The following is a 19,236-nucleotide window of genomic DNA, read 5'->3' as shown; positions in this document are numbered from 1 at the left end:
AATTTTCAACAGTCAAATGAATAAAAATACGATGACATTGGAGAAATGCAAGAACTAAATTGACATAATAGTAAGTAATGTAACTTTGAAGATATAGTACTTATATAGTGGGTTGTTGCTTAAATATCCTATATAATAAAAGCCTAAGTATGCAAATAGACCAAACAGTGGAACGACCAGTCGCTATGATGTGCACTGACCACCAGGGGCAGACGCTCAGCCAGAAGCTGGCTCATGGCTGGTGAGTGCAGTGGTGATGATGGGAGCCTCTCCTGCCTCCATGTCAGTTGGACATCCCCCGAGGGCTCCTGGGCTGCGGAAGGACGCAGGCCGGCTGAGGGGACCCCCCTCCCCTCAGTGCACGAATGTCGCGCACTGGGCCTCTGGTAAATAAATAAATAAATAAATAGTGCTCAGCCACAGAACAAACAGCGAAAGGAGAGGAAAAGGGAAAACCCTGAAGTGCACGCTCGCAAAGACTTTGTTTTGTTTTCTGTTTTGCACGTTTTGTTTGTTCTTTTTTATGCGACTGCTTTAGTGAGGGACTCACAGAGCACGCAGGTGGCCCAGGTAACTGTACCATTAACGGCTGTTAGTGTCGCCACGGGATTGTGCCGCCATCACCACACTCAGCTGCAGAACCTTTCATCCCCCCCAAAGCAGCACCATGTCCCCCCCCCCCAGTCCCAGCCACCCAGCCATTGCCTGTCCCCGGTACCTGTTGGTGTGCGGGCACGGGCAGGCGCTGCAGGAGCCCTGGATGGCGTTGCCGTAGTAACCGTCCTGGCAGCGCTCGCAGTGCTCCCCGGCTGTGTGGTGCTGGCAGTTCTGGGGACAGACAGACGCACCGTTAGCCGCAGCCGATCACACGGGGACTGTGGAGACCGCTGCCACCCTCGTCGCGCAGATCGTCACCCTGTCCTCGTTCTCTGCAGGGTGTGGCACTGTGCTAACCGCAGCGTCCCGTCTGTCCCGCCACTGCTGGTGCTGGAGAGGGTGTGCGGCCCTTCCGCCCCCTACTTGGGGTTTGGTGCTGGGGATGCGGTGGGGTGACCAGCTGGTTCAGGTCCACTGCATAGCTGTGGGTCTTGACTAAGTTCCGTCCCTCCCTGAGCCTCAGCGCTTTCCATACATCAACTTTATTGCTGTGTGATTTATATACAGCTCCAATTTTCTTAAAATGTGCAGCTAGGATAATACCCACTTTCCAAGCTTGCTGGGAGCGTTTCTAGAAATATAATAGAGCTGCCCAGCCGGCGTGGCTCCGTGGTTGCGCATTCTGACCTGTGAACCAGGAGGTCAGGGTTCGATTCCCGTCAGGGCACATGCCTGGGTTGCAGGCTTGATCCCCAGTGTGGGGTGTGCAGGAGGCAGCCCATCAATGATTCTCTCTCATCACTGATGTTTCTCTCTCTCCCTCTCCCTTCCTCTCTGAAATCAATAAAAATAGATATTAAAAAAACTACAGGAAAAGGTCCCTGAGAATCTATTGTCTATAGGAGAACTTTTCACAATATTCCAGAAGACTGTTTTCCGGTGGATGAGCCACGGATGGCAGGACGGCTCGCCTGTGTCTCCTGCTCCCACTCGCCTCAGACCTGGAGGGCTTGTGCTCGACTGTGTGCACATCGCCCCCTTCTTACAGCTCCTTCTTCCCGGCCTCCTCCTGAGCTGCTCTCCTCTGCCGGCCACGCCCTCCACAGCCTCCTGCCGCCCCAACAAAACAGGAGCCCAGGGGAAGACTCTGATTTATTAGGTCCTCGCAAGAGTTAAGTCCAGGACCCTCCCATTCATATCATTTAATGGCCCGGGTGGTGTGGCTCAGAGGTTGAGCATCAACCTATGAACCAGGAGGTCACGGTTCGATTCCAGGTCAGGGCACGTGCCTGGGTTGCAGGCTTGATCCCCAGTGTGGGACGTGCAGGGGGAAGCCTATCAGTGATTCTCTCTCATCATGGATGTTTCTTTTTCTTTTTAAGTCTTTATTCCTCTTTTCTCTCATTGTCTCCCTTCTAGCCTGCCCCTGCCTCAGGCCCTCACCACCCACTGCCCGTGCTGTGAGTTATGCACACATGCACACACACATTCTTAGGTTGATCTCTTGTATCCCTCTCTCCCTCTCCCTTCCTCTCTCTGAAAGCAATAAAACTATATTTAAAAAATCACTTAATGAAGCAGAGGTTTAGAAGCAAAGGTGTTAACGTGGAGGAGGGTGAGGCGTGAGGTCCTTCGGACTCGTCTCTCGGGCCTCCTGCACGTGCACAGCCCCGCTGCCTGGGGTTAGGATGTGACAGTGGGTGTCCCTGGCCCGGTGGGCGGGGTGGGGGTGGGGGAAGGGCAACACAGATCGCCTGCTGGCAGCGTCACAGCGTCCATGTACTCACGATGCATGTTCCAGAGCCGTCCTGGCATCGATATGAGTGTCCGTTGCAATTGCAGGGCACACACCGCCCGGTATACAAGCCTCTGTTGTCCCGATAGTATCCAGGGCTGCAGCGCTATTTTTCAAACAAAGTGTTCGGTCAAAACGGGGGAAAATTATTATCCAAAGCACGTGACCATTCTAACGGACAAGCCTCGCTTCTTAAATCTTCTCCCCTTGGTCTGTGTGTGTATTTCACTCAAACACCTGCCTGTCCACCTGCTTTCTTCTTTGTCTGTTGGGCTCTGTTTTGTTCCCGGGCCCTGGCTGGGTGCTCCAGGAATGTCCCTGTGTGGGTTATGTGAGCCCTCTTGTTGTAATTGAACCTTGATTGGGGGGGGGAGGCGGGAATCCCGAGAAGGGAAGTTTGGAGGGTGGGTGTGGACCTGCTTCCTTTCCTTCTCACGACAGCTGTTTCAGGGTGAGGGGATGGGGGCGGAGGTGAAGGTGCAAAGGGGATGAGGCCCTCAGTCCTTCGTGGGGAGGATTCTAAGCAAATCCCTTCAAGTTCAAGTTCTTTGGTAGCCATTCCCTCTCCAGGTACGGATTTGGGCAGGTGGGTGAGGCCGTGTGGGAGGAGGGCAGGAGGGGTCTTCACTGGGACCCACATAACCGGGGCAGGACTGTGGGATCGAGACCCTGCTCCTCATGAGCTACAGACAGCAGGGGGAGCAGCGGGGAGCGTGCCCGGTTCCCACAGAACTGGCAGGGATAGCGGGGCTGACTGTGTGCAAAGCCAGCTCAGGCAGCCCCTCCCTGCTCTCGCTCCACAGCGCTGACCACTCTGTCCCCCGTGCACTGTCTCCCAGGGCACACAGCCGGCACTCTGCACACAGGTGAAAAGAATGACCCTTTTTAGTGAAGTCGTCTACTTTAAAGAGGTAGTTAAAGGGCGTCTAGTTAAGGACGCCCCCGATAAGAGAAGCAACTACTCCTACACCAGCCCCTAAACATGATTTAGATTTCTGCCTTTAAGCCGAATTCCAGGCACTTCCGTTCCTTCGCAGAGAGAACCAGTGCCTGGCTAACGCCAACGCCGCCCCTCGCTCCCCTCCCGGCCTCCCAGGCGCCCTCTCCTCAAAGCACCAGGAAATGTAATCTTTCAAGATAAAGAAAGATCTTTTGTCCAATCCCCTCTCAACAGCCCCTATGTCTTCAGACTCTGAAACTACCGCCCAGGGACACCTGGACGTGAACTGGCCACCCTGACCCGTCCGTGGCCACAAGCTCTCTCCCGGTCAGTGGGGGCGGTGGGACTGGGGACCGGCCGGCGGGAGAGCCTCCTGCACTGCCCGTCTGGAACATGCCCGTGGCTGCCGGGAGCTTCTTCCACAGTGACCCACGAAGCCACACTGTGCACAGAGCGAGACCACAGCTTCCAATGTACTTTCCCCTCCAGCTGCCAGGAACCCAGCTTAGCCAAGGAGCCGCTGCAGGAAACGAGATTCCTTCAGCTGCGCTATGAACGGGCTTGCCCGAAGAATCAAAGTATGAAAGGAATGCTCTTCAGCCAAAAGCACCACCGAGATTCCTTCGAACGAAATTCAGCCGACCAGGGTCTGGTCGCCTCTGCAAGCCAGTCATCACGGCTCATCGGGGGCGAGGACCGGTGGTTATCACCACCTGTCACCCCTCACACACAGTAATCACATTGGCTAAGGAACAAGTTGTCCAATAAAGAGGTGCAGCAGGTTCGTTTGCAACAACATCACCAAGTAAAAGCCTCAATTGGACGTTCTGTGGGGGGAGGGCAGGCGACCCTGGTTAGAGGTAAGTCATCCACCCTGATCTGCTCTCATGCGAATCGGAAGGAGTCCTCTGCCCGAGTTATGGTCCCTCAGCTCTCAGATAAGCCATCTGTCAGTTCCTGAAATGTGATCATTTCCCCTCCGTAGAGCACACAAACCCCCGTTTACGTAGAGCTCAGCTCGATTCCGACTGCATGAAAGACGTTCCCTCAGTGACAGTGTGTCCTGAGATGTGCCTTCAGGAAAGGGGCCTGCAGCTCATCGTTTCTTAAATGATCATTTTCAGGGTAACTTTCCCGAGGACAGCTGAGGCTCCCACGGCTATGAGGCTCCGTGCAATGCCCAGGACGTGGAGAGAGAACCGAATGTGTGAGCTCAAGCCCTCACTGAGCCGCCTGGTCCGTGTTGTACCAGCATCTTAAAACAGGGACTTCGCTGGCCCCGATGGCTGCCTTCGCGGGTCATTTTCTTCCAAGCAGAACTGGAAAGCCGATGGGCTCCGGGCTCTTTTGTCTTGAGGCTCAGGTTACTCTCAAAAGGGCTCATTTCACAGCTTATAGCCTCCCACAAGTGTTCAAACCCTCAGCTGCCTGGCACTTCCAGGGGAGCTGGTGTTTGTAGGGTGTGTGGCTAGCCTGCCGGGCCCTGCAGTAAACACACCAGTCCAGGGGAGGGGAGGCCGCCGGCCCCGCCTCAGACCCCCTTTACCCACTCATACCCTCAGGAAGTTAAGACACCACAAAGCTGGGACCCCTCCCCAGCCCCACGCCAAATGTAAAGGGACATTACCTGGCTGGGTGTGAGCTCCACAAAGCCTGCTTGCTGGCTGCTTTGACCAGGAGGCTGAAGAAACGCCACCCTTTGCTGCTGGGCACCGTACCCCAGACACTGCCCCAGGGCCGCCCCAAAGATCCACAGCCACCCCACGCTCCGGGCCGACCACCTCACTGCCGGGGGCATCCTGGTCCCTGGGCGTCCGCTGGCTGCACACCAGCCTCTGCCCTGCCTCTTATACCAGCCCTTCCTGCCGGGGCCAGGCCGCCTGACTCAGGTGAGGCGGGCTGTCTGCGGCGGGAGGCCCCACCTGTACCTGCACCCATGAGTCAGCCTGGGGAGAGCACCGTGAGCTGATCCGCAGAGCAGCCGCTCTGTAATCCCTGCCAGGCGGGGCGGGCACCACCTTCCACCCCCCTGGCCTCAGACGGGCGGGCGGCCCAGCCAGAGCAGCTGTAAATCATGGGCTGAGTCACGGGGGCCACGCCCGACGGGAGGGCGGGAGGCCCTAATCCAGGCTCCACTCCTTCCCTGGAGCTACGCACTTCAGTCAGCCGCTGGAGAGGAGTAGGGGGATGTGGGGAGGGGGGCCCTGTGGCTACATGGCAGGAGACAGGAGCCCCAAAACATGCAGATAATACGCTTTAGATTAAAAAACAACAAGGACTCCTAGGTGCCGGTCCCCGTGGGGTGTCCCGCCCTCGAGGGCTGAGAAATGAAGGGTGTCCACGGGACGCACAGGACCATTATTTCCCGATAACTGTACCAACATTGTGATTTCTCCTCTCGCTTAGGAAGAGAGCAGACTGACAGCCTGAGGTGTGTAGTTGCTTCATTTTAGAGGGCATTTTAAAAAAAAATGTATTTTTTTGATTGCAGAGAGGAAGGGAGGAAAGAGACAGAAACATCAATGATGAGAGAGCATTGACCAGCTGCCTCCTGCATGCCCCCCACTGGGGATGGCACCCACAACCCGGGCCTGTGCCCTGACTGGGAATTGGACCGTGACCTCCTGGTTCATAGGTTGATGCTCAACCACTGAGCCACACCAGCCGGGCTGAGGGCACGTTTTAATCCCTTGAGGACAAGTCCAGTCGACTGGGCCTCAAGCGAGGACCTGCTGCGAGTGGGAAAAGGGGACTTTGATGTCCCCACGAAGGATTGGGATGTACTTGGACTTAACTCTGCAGGGTGGTGATGGAGGGAGCCTGGGTTAGAGAGAAGCATGAACCCAGGTCGGTACCAGGGAAGCAGCAGCACGGATACTGGGATGCGCCCGGGGCTCCTGCCAGCCTCTGGGAAGCTCTGATGTGACCCCCAGATCCACGGGCTCCTCAGCTCTCCCGTGGGTTCTGAGACGCTGGGATTTCTTTCCACTTAATACCTGGGGGGTGGGAGGGATCCAGGCAAGACAGGAGCCACAGCCCCGCCGAGACCGGTGCGTGGAGCGGGCGGCCCAGACCCGCTGGTGCTGGACAGCGGCCAGGAGTGCCCGGGGCGCTTGCACGGACAGGAGAATTTCCTACCTGGCATGAGTCGCCCGTGTAGTCAGGGGGGCAGGCACACATCTCTACCGTGTGTGCGCGGCGGCCGCTACCCGTGTCCGAGGCCTCCTCCAGCCCCACCCCGCTCAGGCTGAGCCTCTGCGTCTCGCTGAAGTACAGGCCGCGAAGGCGCATATCCTCCAGCCCCGACAGCACCACCATCAGCTCCTCCCGCGTCACCGGGGCTCCGCTCCCCGCGTGCCTGAAGCTTCCCTGCAGGGAAACAGAGAGGCAGGCTCACCTCAGGGAGGCAGACACCCAGACAGTCAACGACACAACAGAAAACAAGATGCAGTCGGATAGGAAGGGCCCGGCGGTGGACAGACACTCAGGCGTCAGATGTCCTGCCCCTCCCAGGAGGAGGGAGCACTGCGTCGAAGGGGAAACGAAGGCAGGAAATCAGGAACAATGCAGTGAAACTGAAGTTTCCAGAGTTAGGCTTCTTTTAAAATGTACTTGTGGCCCAGCTGGCGTGGCTCCGCGGTTAAGCGTCGACCTATGAATCAGGTGGTCACGGTTCAATTCCCTGTCAGGGCACATGCCTGGGCTGTGGGCTCTATCCTCAGTGGGGGGTGTGCAGGAGGCAGCCGGTCCATGGTTCTCTCTCATCATTGATGTTTCTCTCTCTCCCTTCCTCTCTGAAATCAATAAAAATATATTTTTAAAAAATAATAAATAAAATACACCTTTGTTTGTGCAAGCACCAAGAAAGATGGCATGGAAACCGAGGGATGCAGCCCAGATATTTCCATGTGAGTAACTGGGACAGAGAACACAACCTTCTCTTGCGCACACACATTCATTTTCTATGATGAAAAAGATACAATATAAAAATTATCACCTTAACCAGTTAACTGCCACGATATTTTGAATTTAATTAAAAAGGTCGGCCGCCCGCATCTATAGACGCTTATGGTGCACAAACGTTAGCTGTATTTAACTGTACGCTACAATACTATTACTCTACGTGCATTGTTGTAGGACAGGTGCCTAGAACTCTGTCATCTTGCAGGACTGAACCTCTACGCCTACTAAGAAATCACTTCCATCTACCCCCAGCCCCAACCCTGCCCCTAGCGACCACCATTGCACTTTCTGTCTCTATGAATCTGCGAGTTTAAATACCTCTCTACAGGAAATCATGCAGTTGTTTTTGTGACTGGCTTATCTCACTTTGCACGATACCCCCAGTCCCATTCACGTTCTAGCCTGTGGCAGGGCTTCCTGCCTTCTGAGGTGGGATCACATTTCTACGTATGCACCACTTTTTCTTATCCATTGTTTTCGCCTCTGGGCCACTGGGATAGTGCTGTGATGGACACACGTGTGCAAATATGCCTTCAAAATTTTGTTTCCAATTCTTGTGGATATATATCCAGAAATGGGATTGCTGAATGATGCGGAAATTCTATTCTTTAAATTTCTAAGGAGCCTCAGTTGTTTTCCACAGCAATGCAGTTCCACCAACGGCGTACAATTTCTCCATATCCTTGCTCACTCTTGTTCTTTTGTTTTGTTTTTAATTAAAAACATTTCTTGTAGCCTTCCTAGTAGGTGTGAGGGGTGTCTCCTGGCTTTGATATGCATCTCTCATGACTTAGTGATGTTGGGCATCCTGTGCACAAAAGCCTGTACTTTTAACCTCTGGAGTCTGTTGGTTCCTTTGAAGAGTTTCCACGTCTCTAATGGGCAGAGTAACAACACCTAATCCCTCAGCAGCATCGTGAGGATGAAAGCGGATTAGTGATGTGATGCACATAAAGTATCAGAACAGTGTATAGTAAACATGAATAAATGGTAACTGTTATCCTATATAATAAAAAGCTAATATGCAAATTGTCCCCTTGACCAGGAGCCGGCCAGCCAACCGCCTGCGGCCCCTTCCCCAAGCTGGCCCCGGCCCTGATCAGCACCCCCCTACCCCGATCGGAGCGGGCTGGCTGGACCCCACCAGTGCACAAATTCATGCACCGGCCTCTAGTTAACACATAAATATAATACTTATATAATATGTTTTAACAGTTTGAGGTATAATTTATATACAATAATATTCCCTCACTTTACACATAAAACTTGTAGTAAATTTACAGAAGCACAATGTAACGTTAGGACATGTCCACCCACCTCCAAGAGCAGCCTCCTGGCTACTGCAGTTACTGCCCATTCCCATCTCCAGGCCCAGGCACCTGCTAAGCCACATGCTGCCTCTGTGGACTTGCTGATGCTGGACATTTATATAAATACCAACTTAACTTCAACAGGATACAGAAACGTGGCTTCCAGTTGCTTCATTCCCTCCCCTGCTCCTTTGTGCTACGGTCACATAACTTACATTTTTATACATGGTAGGCTCACCAACACAGATGTAAAATTATTGCTTGATGCAGCTGTCATTTAAAGCAGATAAGAGAAAAAAGGAGTTATAAATAAAAGATATGTTTATACTGCCTTTTCTATTTACCTTTGTAGTTACCTTTACCTGTATTGGGTTTCTTATGTGGATTTAAGTTACTGTCCAGAGTCCTTTCATTTCAGTCTAAAGGATTCCCTGTGGTATTTCTTGTAAGGAGGGTTGGCTATCTGATGAATCTTCTCAGTTTTGTTTATAATAGAATGTCTTCATTTCCATTATTTTTGAAGTACATTTTGCTGGATGTATAATTCTTTGTTGACAGTGTGTTACCTTCCGCACTTTGAAAGTCTCAGCCCATTGTTGTCCAAGGCCCATGGTTTCGGTGAACAGTCCGCTGTCCTTTTATTGCGGACCCCTTGTGTGTGACACAGTGCTTCTCTCATGCTGCCTTCAAGATTCTCTGTCTCTCAGCAACTTTACTATGATGCTTCTGTATGTGGATTGCTTGCATTTATCACACTTGGAGTTTGTTGAGCTTGGGTGTGTAGATTAATGATTTTCATCAAATTTGGGGAGTTTTCAGCCTTTATTCCTAGCCCCCCCTTTCTGGCACTCCTATTGTGCACATGTTGGTACATTTTTTCTGACTATCTCTGAGACTCTGTTTGTTTTGCCTCACCTTCTTTTCTTCCTGTTCCCCAGATAGATAATCTCAACTTAACTTCTTCAAGTTGGGTGATTCTCTCTTCTGCCTGCTCAAACCTGTTGCTGAGCCCTTGTCTTAGTCAGCTCTGGCCGCCATAACAAAATACCTTAGATGAGGCGGCTTAAACAAGGTGTATTTCATCACAGTTTGGAGGGTAGAAATCCCAGGTCAAGGTGCCAGCCAGTTAGGAACTCTCTTCCTGGCTTACAGATGGCCACTCCGCACTGTCCTACACGGCAGGGCGAGAGTGAGCTCCCCGATGTGTCCTCTTATAAGGACATACTAGAGGGCACATGTCATCCTCCCAGGTCAGGGCTCCACCCTTATGACCTCATCTAACCTTACTCACTTCCTTACTCCAAACACAGCCCTGGGGTCAGGGCTTCAACATACGAATTGGTAAGACAGGGCTTTCCTATTCTCCTTTAGCTCTTTAGGCATCGTGTTCTCTAGTTCTTTGACATATTGAAAATGTTGATTTAAAGCCATTTATATAGTAAATTCAATGTCTGGGCTGTTTCTCCTCAGCCCTCTCCTCCCAACCTCCCACGTATAAACCACATTTTCTTATTCTTTGATGTTAGACGTCTTTGTGGCTTTTCCGTCAATTCGCCCCAAGCATTTGTTGGACACTCACAGGTCCCAGCACTGAGGATACGTCGTAGCACTTAGAGGCTCATGGGGTTTATAAGACAAAGAGGACGGACAGTGCTCAGTGCCATAAAAATGGCACAAACAGAACCCTGTGAGGATGAAACTCTGTATAGTTTCTATAACTCGTTTAAACTGAGAGATATAAATTATGTTTATATTTGGAGGATTCGTATAATTCATATTTTTAACTCACAAAGTAAGTTAAAAAGCACGACTGTGTGGAAGGGCTAAGCTGTGAACAGAGGGCCCTGGAGAGCCAGGGAGGCACATTCCTGAGGTCACCCACCTCCACCAGCTGCACCCGCCCGTGATGCAGCCTGTCTGGTCGCGGGTCACTCGGTTCCTCGTGGACGACGGACATGCGCTGACCCTGTTCAGAGAAAAGCACGCCTGCCCTCAGGCTGTGGCTGGGCCCTCAGGCTGTGGACAGGCTAAGAACAAATTTATGTGGATCTGCATGCATAGCATGAAGTGCCTGATTCTAGAAAATTGTTGGGAAATAAACTGACTGGCAAAGGATGAGTGACAAGGACGCAAAATGCTACTACCCAATACACTGTGGGTTCACAGTCAGGAACCCCCAAATTCTCTTGACAAAAGATGGCTAAAAAGATGGGGGAAAATTTGAAGCTGTGCCTCACAGTTAGTACATGAGGTGCTATTTCTATTGCTGCCTACAGACTGGACTGTGGTAGCAAGAAAGCGCTTTGGGGGGTGGGGTGGGCAGGAAGGTGCCAGGCCGCAGTGCAGCCTGCAGAGCAGGGAGCCTCGGGGCTGGCCCCTAGGGGACTGGGGGGACCCAGCCCTACATTCCTCACCCTCTGGACTCAGCCTATCCACCCGCTCTGCACCCGCTCCCTAGCACAGGGTACAGGGGAGGCCAGCGCCCACTGTCAGCACCCTCACCCCAACACACAGGAATGCCTTCGAGCCGTGTTTCAGAAAGAAGAGATTATCTGCGATCACAGATCATTTTAAACCTCAACCTGAGAAACATGCCCAGTCGGCTCTTCATCACAGCAGCCCGGACACAGCTGAGTAACGGTTCATGCTCCAGGGAGGAATCAGGGAGACATTTTGAGCGTCACCTCTCTGTGAATCTAACCGACTGCACAATCAACGCGTTGGCCGTAACATATAGGTGTGCTGATAGCCTGGCCTCGGAGACTCTGCACAGAGAATGAGCCTGGGATACCGCACCGCTCGGCAGTGGTCTTAGTGGCAGCTGCTCCTCCCTCAGTCGTCACTCTCACACCTTTGGTGCTTCGTGTCAAGGTGCTCTGCAAAGGTTGAGGTGACCCTCTATTTGAGGACAGGCACTGCCTGCCCTTTATGAGCCCAGCCACGTGGCCTTGTCGGCAGGAAGGGCTCAAAAGCATTTGGAAAGGAAACTGAAAGATGGAAACATAAAAGTGAACTTAAGAGAATCAAGTTATGAGCCACTAAGCACATTGGGCCTCAGGTCCCGGCAGGCACTGCATGGTCTACCCTTCATTTAGTTTCTACAAATATTGGAAACGACGTCATCGAGACATTCGCAGCCCCTCGTCAAGCTGCCCTAAAGGGAATCAGTGCCGACGGCGGCCGCCCGCTCTGTCCCTCGAGTTGGGCTGGTACCCACAGTGAGCTGCACAGCTGGCTGCTTCCCCAGAAGGGCCATGTCGGCCGGGAGCCCGAAGGACTTGACTTGGTAGGTGAGGAAGCCACCGTAGGAGGAGACCTGAAATGGGAGGGATGTGGTCAGCAGGCAAACATGAAGAGACCACGGCAACATCGCTCATGTGAGACGTACGTGGGCCCAGGGTCTGGAGAGAGACACAATCAGCCTGTTAACAGGGCCACTAGCGAGCGGATTGAAGATGGTATTTAACGTTCCACAGGATGCCCACTTTAGATCACTTAAACCGCATAGCGTGATGGAGCTTCACAGTAAAAGATCCTTTTTAAAAAATCCTTCTGTTAAAAAAAAAAAAAAAAAGCGTAGCCCAGCTGGCATGGCTCCGTGTGGAGCTTCCTGTCGACAGCCTGCAGGAACAGAGACCTGCTGGCAACCAGGACAGCTTGGAGGTGGACCCTCAGCCCAGGTGCCCACGCCCTGGCTGACACCTCGACCGCACCCTCAGGAGAGACCCCGAGCATCCGCTCCTGGACTCCTGCCTCAGAAACCAGGCTAGGTCATCAGTCTGCTGCTTTAAAAGTCAGTGTTGCCTGAGCTGGTGTGGCTCAGTGGAGAGAGCATCAGTCTGCAGATTGAAGGGTCCCGGGTTCAATTCCAGTCAAGGGCACATGCCTCAGTTACGGGCTCGATTCCCCAGTGTGGGGTGGGCAGGAGGCAGCCAATCGATTCTCTCTCTCCCTCTCCCTTCCTCTCTGAAATCAATAATATATATACACACACCTATATATACATATGTGTATATAATATATATACACACACACCTATATATACATATGTGTATAATATATATACACACACCTATATGTACATATATGTGTATAATATACACACACACCTATATATACATATGTGTGTATAATATATATATACACACCTATATATACATGTGTATATAATATGTATACACACACACCTATATATACATGTGTATATAATATATATACACACCTATATATACATATGTGTATATAATATGTATACACACCTATATATACATATGTGTATATAATATATACACACACCTATATATACATGTGTATATGATATGTATACACACACCTATATATATACATATATGTATATAATATACACACACCTATATATACATATGTGTATATGATATGTACACACACACCTATATATACATATGTGTAAAATATATATACACACACCTATATATACATATATGTATATAATATATATACACACACACCTATATATACGTATGTGTGTATAATATATATCATCTTTTAAAAAGTCAGCGTTGCAGGAAACCTGTTACTCAGCGAAGATAACCAGTGCATGGCCCACCTGTGCAGGTGAAGAGGCGTGTGCGTGAGGCAGGAGCGGGTTACGGGGGAGCATCCACATTCCCCACACGCAGAGCTAGAAACCCCAGGTGGCGCCTACCTTGTCCCCCAGGTAGGAGGGAGGGGGGCCCAGGTGGCGCCTACCTTGTCCCCAGGTAAGAGGGAGGGGGGCCCAGGTGGCGCCTACCTTGTCCCCAGGTAAGAGGGAGGGGGGCCCAGGTGGCGCCTACCTTGTCCCCAGGTAGGAGGAGGGGGGCCCAGGTGGCGCCTACCTTGTCCCCAGGTAGGAGGGAGGGGGGCCCAGGTGGCACCTACCTTGTCCCCCAGGTAGGAGGGAGGGTGGCACCTACCTTGTCCCCCAGGTAGGAGGGAGGTGCGACCCAGGTGGCGCTGAGCACGGTGGAGGGCAGCTCCTGGAGGTCGGCGACCACACTGCCGCTGCCGGGGTTGAAGGAGACGGGGATCTGGGCCCTGTCCGCTGTCTCCAGGCGCCAGCCCATCATGTCCACAAACTGGAACACAAAAGCCAGGGTGGGAACGGGGGATGGGGCCTGTCGCCGCAGCTGGGCTGTGCAGAGGAGCCAGAGACGAGCAGCTGCCTGGCCTCACAGGCCCTGCCTTGGGGTCCCCGGAGGGCAGAGAGCAGGGGGTGCAGGGTTATCCTTGTGCCCAGACACATCCTGACTCCTGACGCCCATCAATGTGCGAGTGACACCTGGGTAAGCGCATAAGTAACAACTAGTCCCGTGGGCTCCTGTTACGGTGAGCTCCTGCGTGTGAGACGGGGAGTGGAACGCAGTGCTGGGCTGTCATCACTCTGCTCTATGGGGCCTCGTCACTGACTCTGTCCCTGCTCACAAAGGACGCCAGGAGTTAATGGGGAGAGGAAGGGAGCGAAGGGCTGGCAAGGCAGAGGTTAGGAATCAGGCTCCGGGTTCCCGGGGGCAGAGGGAGGAGACTGCAGAGTGGGTTTACAAACTCACTTTTTCCCAATTAAAGGCTGCACTCCTTTTAGGAGGCAGGCAATGAAACCTTTCTTTGAATACTTGTTGGATACAACACTCGCACAAAGAAAGCAAGTATTAGGCTACTGGTTCATGGAATAATGAAGGCAACACACGTTTTACTAGCATGGAGTTAATTTAAAAAGTGGCCACAGAGCCCCAGCTGGTTTGGCTCAGTGGTTGGAGCACCTGCCTGCAGACTGAAGGATTCTGGGATCTACAGGGAGGCCTTGACTTACGAGTGTCCCGACTAAGGAGTTTTTTGAGATACGAGCCATCTCTCGGCCGATTTTTTGCTTTGAGTTGCGAGCTAAAATTCAGGTTACGAGCCAGCTTCAGATACCCCACCGCTAGTTGGCGCAGCGAACGTCACAGTGAACGCCACAACATCAGCCCAGCATCACGTGTCTCACTCGTTCATTTTTGATTTGACATACGAGTAATTTGAGTTACGAGCTCCATCACGGAACGAATTAAACTCGTAAGTCAAGGCCTATGAACTCCCAGTTCACAGGTCAACACTCAACCACTGACTTTATTCCGGTGGAGGGCACGTACCTGGGTGGCAGGCTCCATCCCGGCCCAGACGGGGTGCATGTGGGAGGCAACCAATCAGTGGATCTCTCTCACATCGCTGTTTCTCTCTCTGTCTCTCCCCCTCCCTTCATTCTGCCTAAATATCCTCAGGTGAGGATCCACAATAACAAAAAGGGGCCAAACAGAAGATGTGGTGAAAGGCCTGAGAAAGAAGTAACACAGGAAGACGAGCTGATGAGAAGCAGCAGGGGAGGAACCACAAAGCCATGTGTTTAGCGGTGCCCACTGAGCATCCACTGTGTCCAGATGCTGCTGGGGCCTGGTCTAAATCGGAGCTCAGGCACGCGTGGGGGAGGGAGGCAGATAATAAACACATTTTAGAACTAATCGTACAATAGGGCAGAGGGTGACGGGTGGGCTATGGCGTGGGGAGCGGTGAGGGTGGCCCCATGAGCACCCGGCGCTGGAGCAGGGGCCTGACACCCTGCAGGATGGGATGGGGCAGGAGAGCATCTGTGGGAACAGCACTGAGGCTGAGGCTCAGCCAGGGCCAGGCTCAGCCTTTTAACAAAGTAATACAGCCCGGCCCGGCCGGCGAGTGTCAGTGGTTGAGTGTTGACCTATGAACTGGGAGGTCATGGTTAGAGTCCCAGTCAGGGCACAGGCCTGGGTTGTGGGCTCCATCCCTGGTGTGGGGCGTGCAGGAGGCAGCCGACCAGAGATTCTCTCCCATCACTGATGTCTCTCTCTTTGTCCCACTCTCCCCTCCTCTGAAATCAATAAAAATATACGTATTTAAAACAACAACAAAGTACTATCCAGACACTCCCATGGCCCCCATGTTTCACGCCCATCCGTCCGCCCTCACTCAGATGTTCTCCCTGAAACAGACCCACGCGCTCCCGCACACCTTCGCTCTCCGTCTGTGGGTGCTGTGGCAGTGACGGCTGATCCCAAAGCAAAAGCAGCTGGTGCAGCCCTGGGGGTTCGCCGGGTCCAAGTGGAAGGAGCCTTCTCGACACACGTCGCACTCGGCACCGTCCACATTCTCCTACGGAAAACACGGAAGGAGAGGTCATTCCCTCCGTGGGGTCCCGACGGCCGTAACCTACCCGCACGAACGGAACACAGCACAGGCTGCCAGGACGGGGGTGCCAACAGAGCGTGACACGACGGCGCGTGATTGTTAGGCTTCTTTACGGCCTCACTGTTTGAACCAGCTGTGTGAGCCTTTAGATCAGAGGTTCTCAACCTGTGGGTCGTGACCCCTTTGGGGGTCGAACGACCCTTTCACAGGGTCGCCTAAGACCATTGGAAAACACATCTATAATGACATGCTGTTTTTGTGGATAATCACTATGCTTTATTATGTTCAATGTGTAACAGTGACATTGGGGTCACCACACCATGAGGAACCGTATTAAAGGGCCGCCGCGTCAGGAAGGCTGAGAACTGCTGTCTTAAACGTGTGTCCCCCACACGCACAGGGCATGTCCTTCCCGCTGGCGTCTCGAAGGCAGGGAATCGCAGTCAGATGGGACCAAGGCCTCCCTGAAGCTGGCACCTGGGGCCCGACAGGCACAGCCAGGAACAGGCTCCTAGGGCACCTCTTAGCCTCTTGGATTGTAGGCAGAGTGTGTGGGTGCCTTCCTCTCTGAAATAAATTATATATATATAATTATTTTTTTTTTTAAAGATGCGTGTGATTTTCTGGAGAGGGTTGCACCTGTCACCGGACTCTTAAGGAGGTCTGTAGCCTCCACAACAACCACGGGTCCATCCCGTCCCCATATATTCCTGTGCATGGACTGGATATGAAGAGCTTCCACAGTGATTGGCAGCCAACGTCCTGGCTGCACGGCCCAGGCTCACCTTGCAGAGGCAGGCCCCGGTCTCCGGGTTGCAGACTCCGGGCTCCGTCCCGTCTCTGCTGCAGCGGCAGGGGACGCACTCGGGGAAGCGGTGAAACCCAGGAGCGCATCGGTCACAACGCCACCCTGAGATTCTGGGCCTGCACCTGCACCCAAGCAAAGGAAGCGGAAGCCGTCGGCATCTCTACAGACGGCCAGGTGTGTCCACGGCCTGGGGCCCGGTGCTGACGGCCAAGGCAGAATGGAGGCAGCAGAGCCCGGGCCTGAGCCCCGAGGGTGCGGACAGGAAGAGGGAACTGTTGTACATGTTTCCACTTCATTGGAAAATAAAGGAACAGGAGTCCAGCAGGTGGGCTCAGCCGTTGAGCATCAATCCAGGGACCAAGAGGCCACCGGTTCCACTCCCGGGGAGGGCACAGGCCTGGGTGCAGGCTCCATCCCCTGTGGGGGCGAGCAGCAGGCAGCGATCAAGCCTAAGGAAGGCCCTGGGCCACACCTGATCACTGCCCCATACCAAGCAACCCCTGTCCTTCAGGAAGGAGCTGACTGAAGACCTGATTTTTGCATTTAGGGAGAGAGGAAGGGAGAGGGATAGTTTTTATCCTTCTCAAACCAGGAGCATGAACCAGTTCCATTCCCCGTCAGGGCACGTGCCCGGGTTGCAGGCTTGATCGCCAGCAGGAGGCAGCCCATCAGTGATTCCCTCTCATCATGGAAACAACATTTGCCATTCATGTCTCAGCAGTCGTGCCAGGACCTCTCGCTGCTCCGGGGCAGCCCCACCCAGGAGCTTCTCCAGCATGTCCCTCCCCTCCCTGTCCCCCCTGCCACACACACACACAGGACCCCCACACCGGCTCAGACAGGTGCCCAGCAGGCTCTGCATTGAAACCTCGAAGCCGGAGTCACGGGCTTCCAGGTGAACAGCGTACCAGCCGGACGGAGCAGCGACGGCATGAAGGACAGGGTCCCGCCTCCCAGACCAGAGGCTGGAGATGCTGGACGGTGGTTACACAGCAGGGGGTGCATGTGGCTCACCCATCCAGCTGCCCCAGGGAGGGACCGGCCTGAGGATTCCAGCCCGAGTCCTGCCCGGTCCTTCACAACGTCCAGCTAACCCAGGGAAGGGTGGAGCCCGGCCCTAAATACAAGTGGCGAGGCGCCCCCCACAGGGACATGTAGAAGTTGCTAACTCTACACGTGCATTTTGACACTAAGAATATGCTGGAGCCCTGGCCGGTGGCTCAGTGGTTACACTGTCGGCCCACAGACCAAAGGGTCACGGGTTCGGTTCCCAGTCTAGGGCACGTACCTGGGTTGTTCGATTCCTGGTCGGAACGCAAGTGGAAGGCAAGCAAACGATGTGCCTCTCTCACATCAGTGTTTCTCTCTCTCCCTCCTACTCTCTAAAAATCAACGGGAACAATACTTTGGGGCGAGGATTAACCAAAAAAAAGAAATAAAAAGATGGATGGTGGAGGGAACAGGCCGGGCAGCTTGTGGCCTCAGGCGACCAGTCCTCACCCACCAGGCCCTGCTGGGTCACCTGGGGGACAAGTGACTCCACACGTGACCTATCTGGACGGGGAACTGCACCCTGAGGGGACCCCATGCAGCCCTCGGGCCCATGAGAATTAGGAGTAACACCCGGTGTGGGCAGACGCATCGTCCCTTCCATGGAGACCAGCGGGTCCATGCCCCAGCTCACCTGCACTGCCCGTGGTCCGGGTGGCACTCAGGGGTGCCCACCATGCCTGCCGTGCCCACGCTGGAGCAGTTGCAGGGCTGGCAGCCCACCCAGGGGTGGAAGCCAAAGGAGTGGGCGTCGCAGACCTGGCACTGGGACCCGGCTGTGCGCGGAGGGCAGAGGCATCGCCCCGTTGTCTCCTCGCAGGGGCGCCAGCCGCAGCTGCACGCTGCAGGGACAGAGAGAGACCTGCAGGTGAGATGCTGCCCGACCTGGCAGGGCTGCACCAACGGCCAGGATTCTAGAAGCTTCCAAGGGCGGAAAATGCCAGGCTCTCTTCATGGTGGCACTGTTGATGGGAGCTGACGTGAAGGCCCTTTCTTGGGCCGAGGCTGACCCTGATGAAGGCTCCTGGTGGCAGGTGTGTGACACGGGTGACACAGGTGAGGCGAAGGTGCTGGAGCCCAGGCCCAGGTGGAGGTGGCGGAAGGGAGTGGGCTTTGCTCCATGCCCAGCCCTGTGCCAGGTGCTCACGGTCCAGGTCCGCTCCAATCCCATGAAAGGGGTTTCTTTGCTCCCTTCTCTCCCGCCCTCCTTCCCTTCCTTCTGGATTTACTCAGCACCTGTCTGTGCCAGGGGCTCGGGCACAAAGGCAGAGCTAGCACCCCAAGGCCTCACAGCCCTGTGAGAGCATCACCCAGAAAACAGCTGTGACTGGGGCGGGTGCAGGATGCAGGGGGAGCCCCGAGGGACTCAGGGAAGGTTCTCCAGTGGCGTTAAAGCCAAGCTGGGACCTGGAGGACGAGGAAGGGCATTCGAGGGGGAGGGAACTGCATGTGCAAAGGCAGGGAGGCAGGACACAGCCCGCCTGGTCTGGGAACTGTGGGAGGGCGATGGAGCCCGGGCCCAGGAAAGCTGCTGGGTGAGGCGGGGGGGCCCCAACTCTCT

The 19,236-nt window shown here is 53.9% G+C and overlaps 2 protein-coding genes across 2 annotated transcripts in view; both read right to left on the bottom strand.

Annotated features, from left to right (window-relative positions):
- Window positions 1-5,262, bottom strand: part of LOC102772050 (laminin subunit alpha-3) — a 54,720-nt gene extending 49,458 nt beyond the window's left edge. Inside the window, exons 1-3 of the mRNA XM_006773852.2 lie at window positions 4,960-5,262; window positions 2,385-2,498; window positions 719-828 (exon numbers count right to left, since the gene is read on the bottom strand). Of these exons, the coding sequence (XP_006773915.1) occupies window positions 719-828; window positions 2,385-2,498; window positions 4,960-5,130 (395 nt within the window). The 5' untranslated portion in view covers window positions 5,131-5,262. The remainder of the gene's footprint in view (window positions 1-718; window positions 829-2,384; window positions 2,499-4,959) is intronic.
- Window positions 5,263-11,664: 6,402 nt separating this feature from the next.
- The window catches only part of LOC107184686 (laminin subunit alpha-3-like), a 24,855-nt gene continuing 17,283 nt past the window's right edge, over window positions 11,665-19,236 (bottom strand). The window contains exons 11-15 of the mRNA XM_015570549.1: window positions 18,310-18,517; window positions 16,603-16,747; window positions 15,641-15,781; window positions 13,540-13,701; window positions 11,665-11,921 (exon numbers count right to left, since the gene is read on the bottom strand). Coding sequence (XP_015426035.1) covers window positions 11,760-11,921; window positions 13,540-13,701; window positions 15,641-15,781; window positions 16,603-16,747; window positions 18,310-18,517 — 818 coding nt within the window. The 3' untranslated portion in view covers window positions 11,665-11,759. The remainder of the gene's footprint in view (window positions 11,922-13,539; window positions 13,702-15,640; window positions 15,782-16,602; window positions 16,748-18,309; window positions 18,518-19,236) is intronic.

Source organism: Myotis davidii, unplaced genomic scaffold (assembly GCF_000327345.1).
Source record: "Myotis davidii unplaced genomic scaffold, ASM32734v1 scaffold1467, whole genome shotgun sequence".
NCBI lineage: Eukaryota > Metazoa > Chordata > Mammalia > Chiroptera > Vespertilionidae > Myotis > Myotis davidii.
The sequence above is the reverse complement of the archived record's forward strand: the minus strand, read 5'-3'. Positions and strand labels throughout refer to the sequence as shown.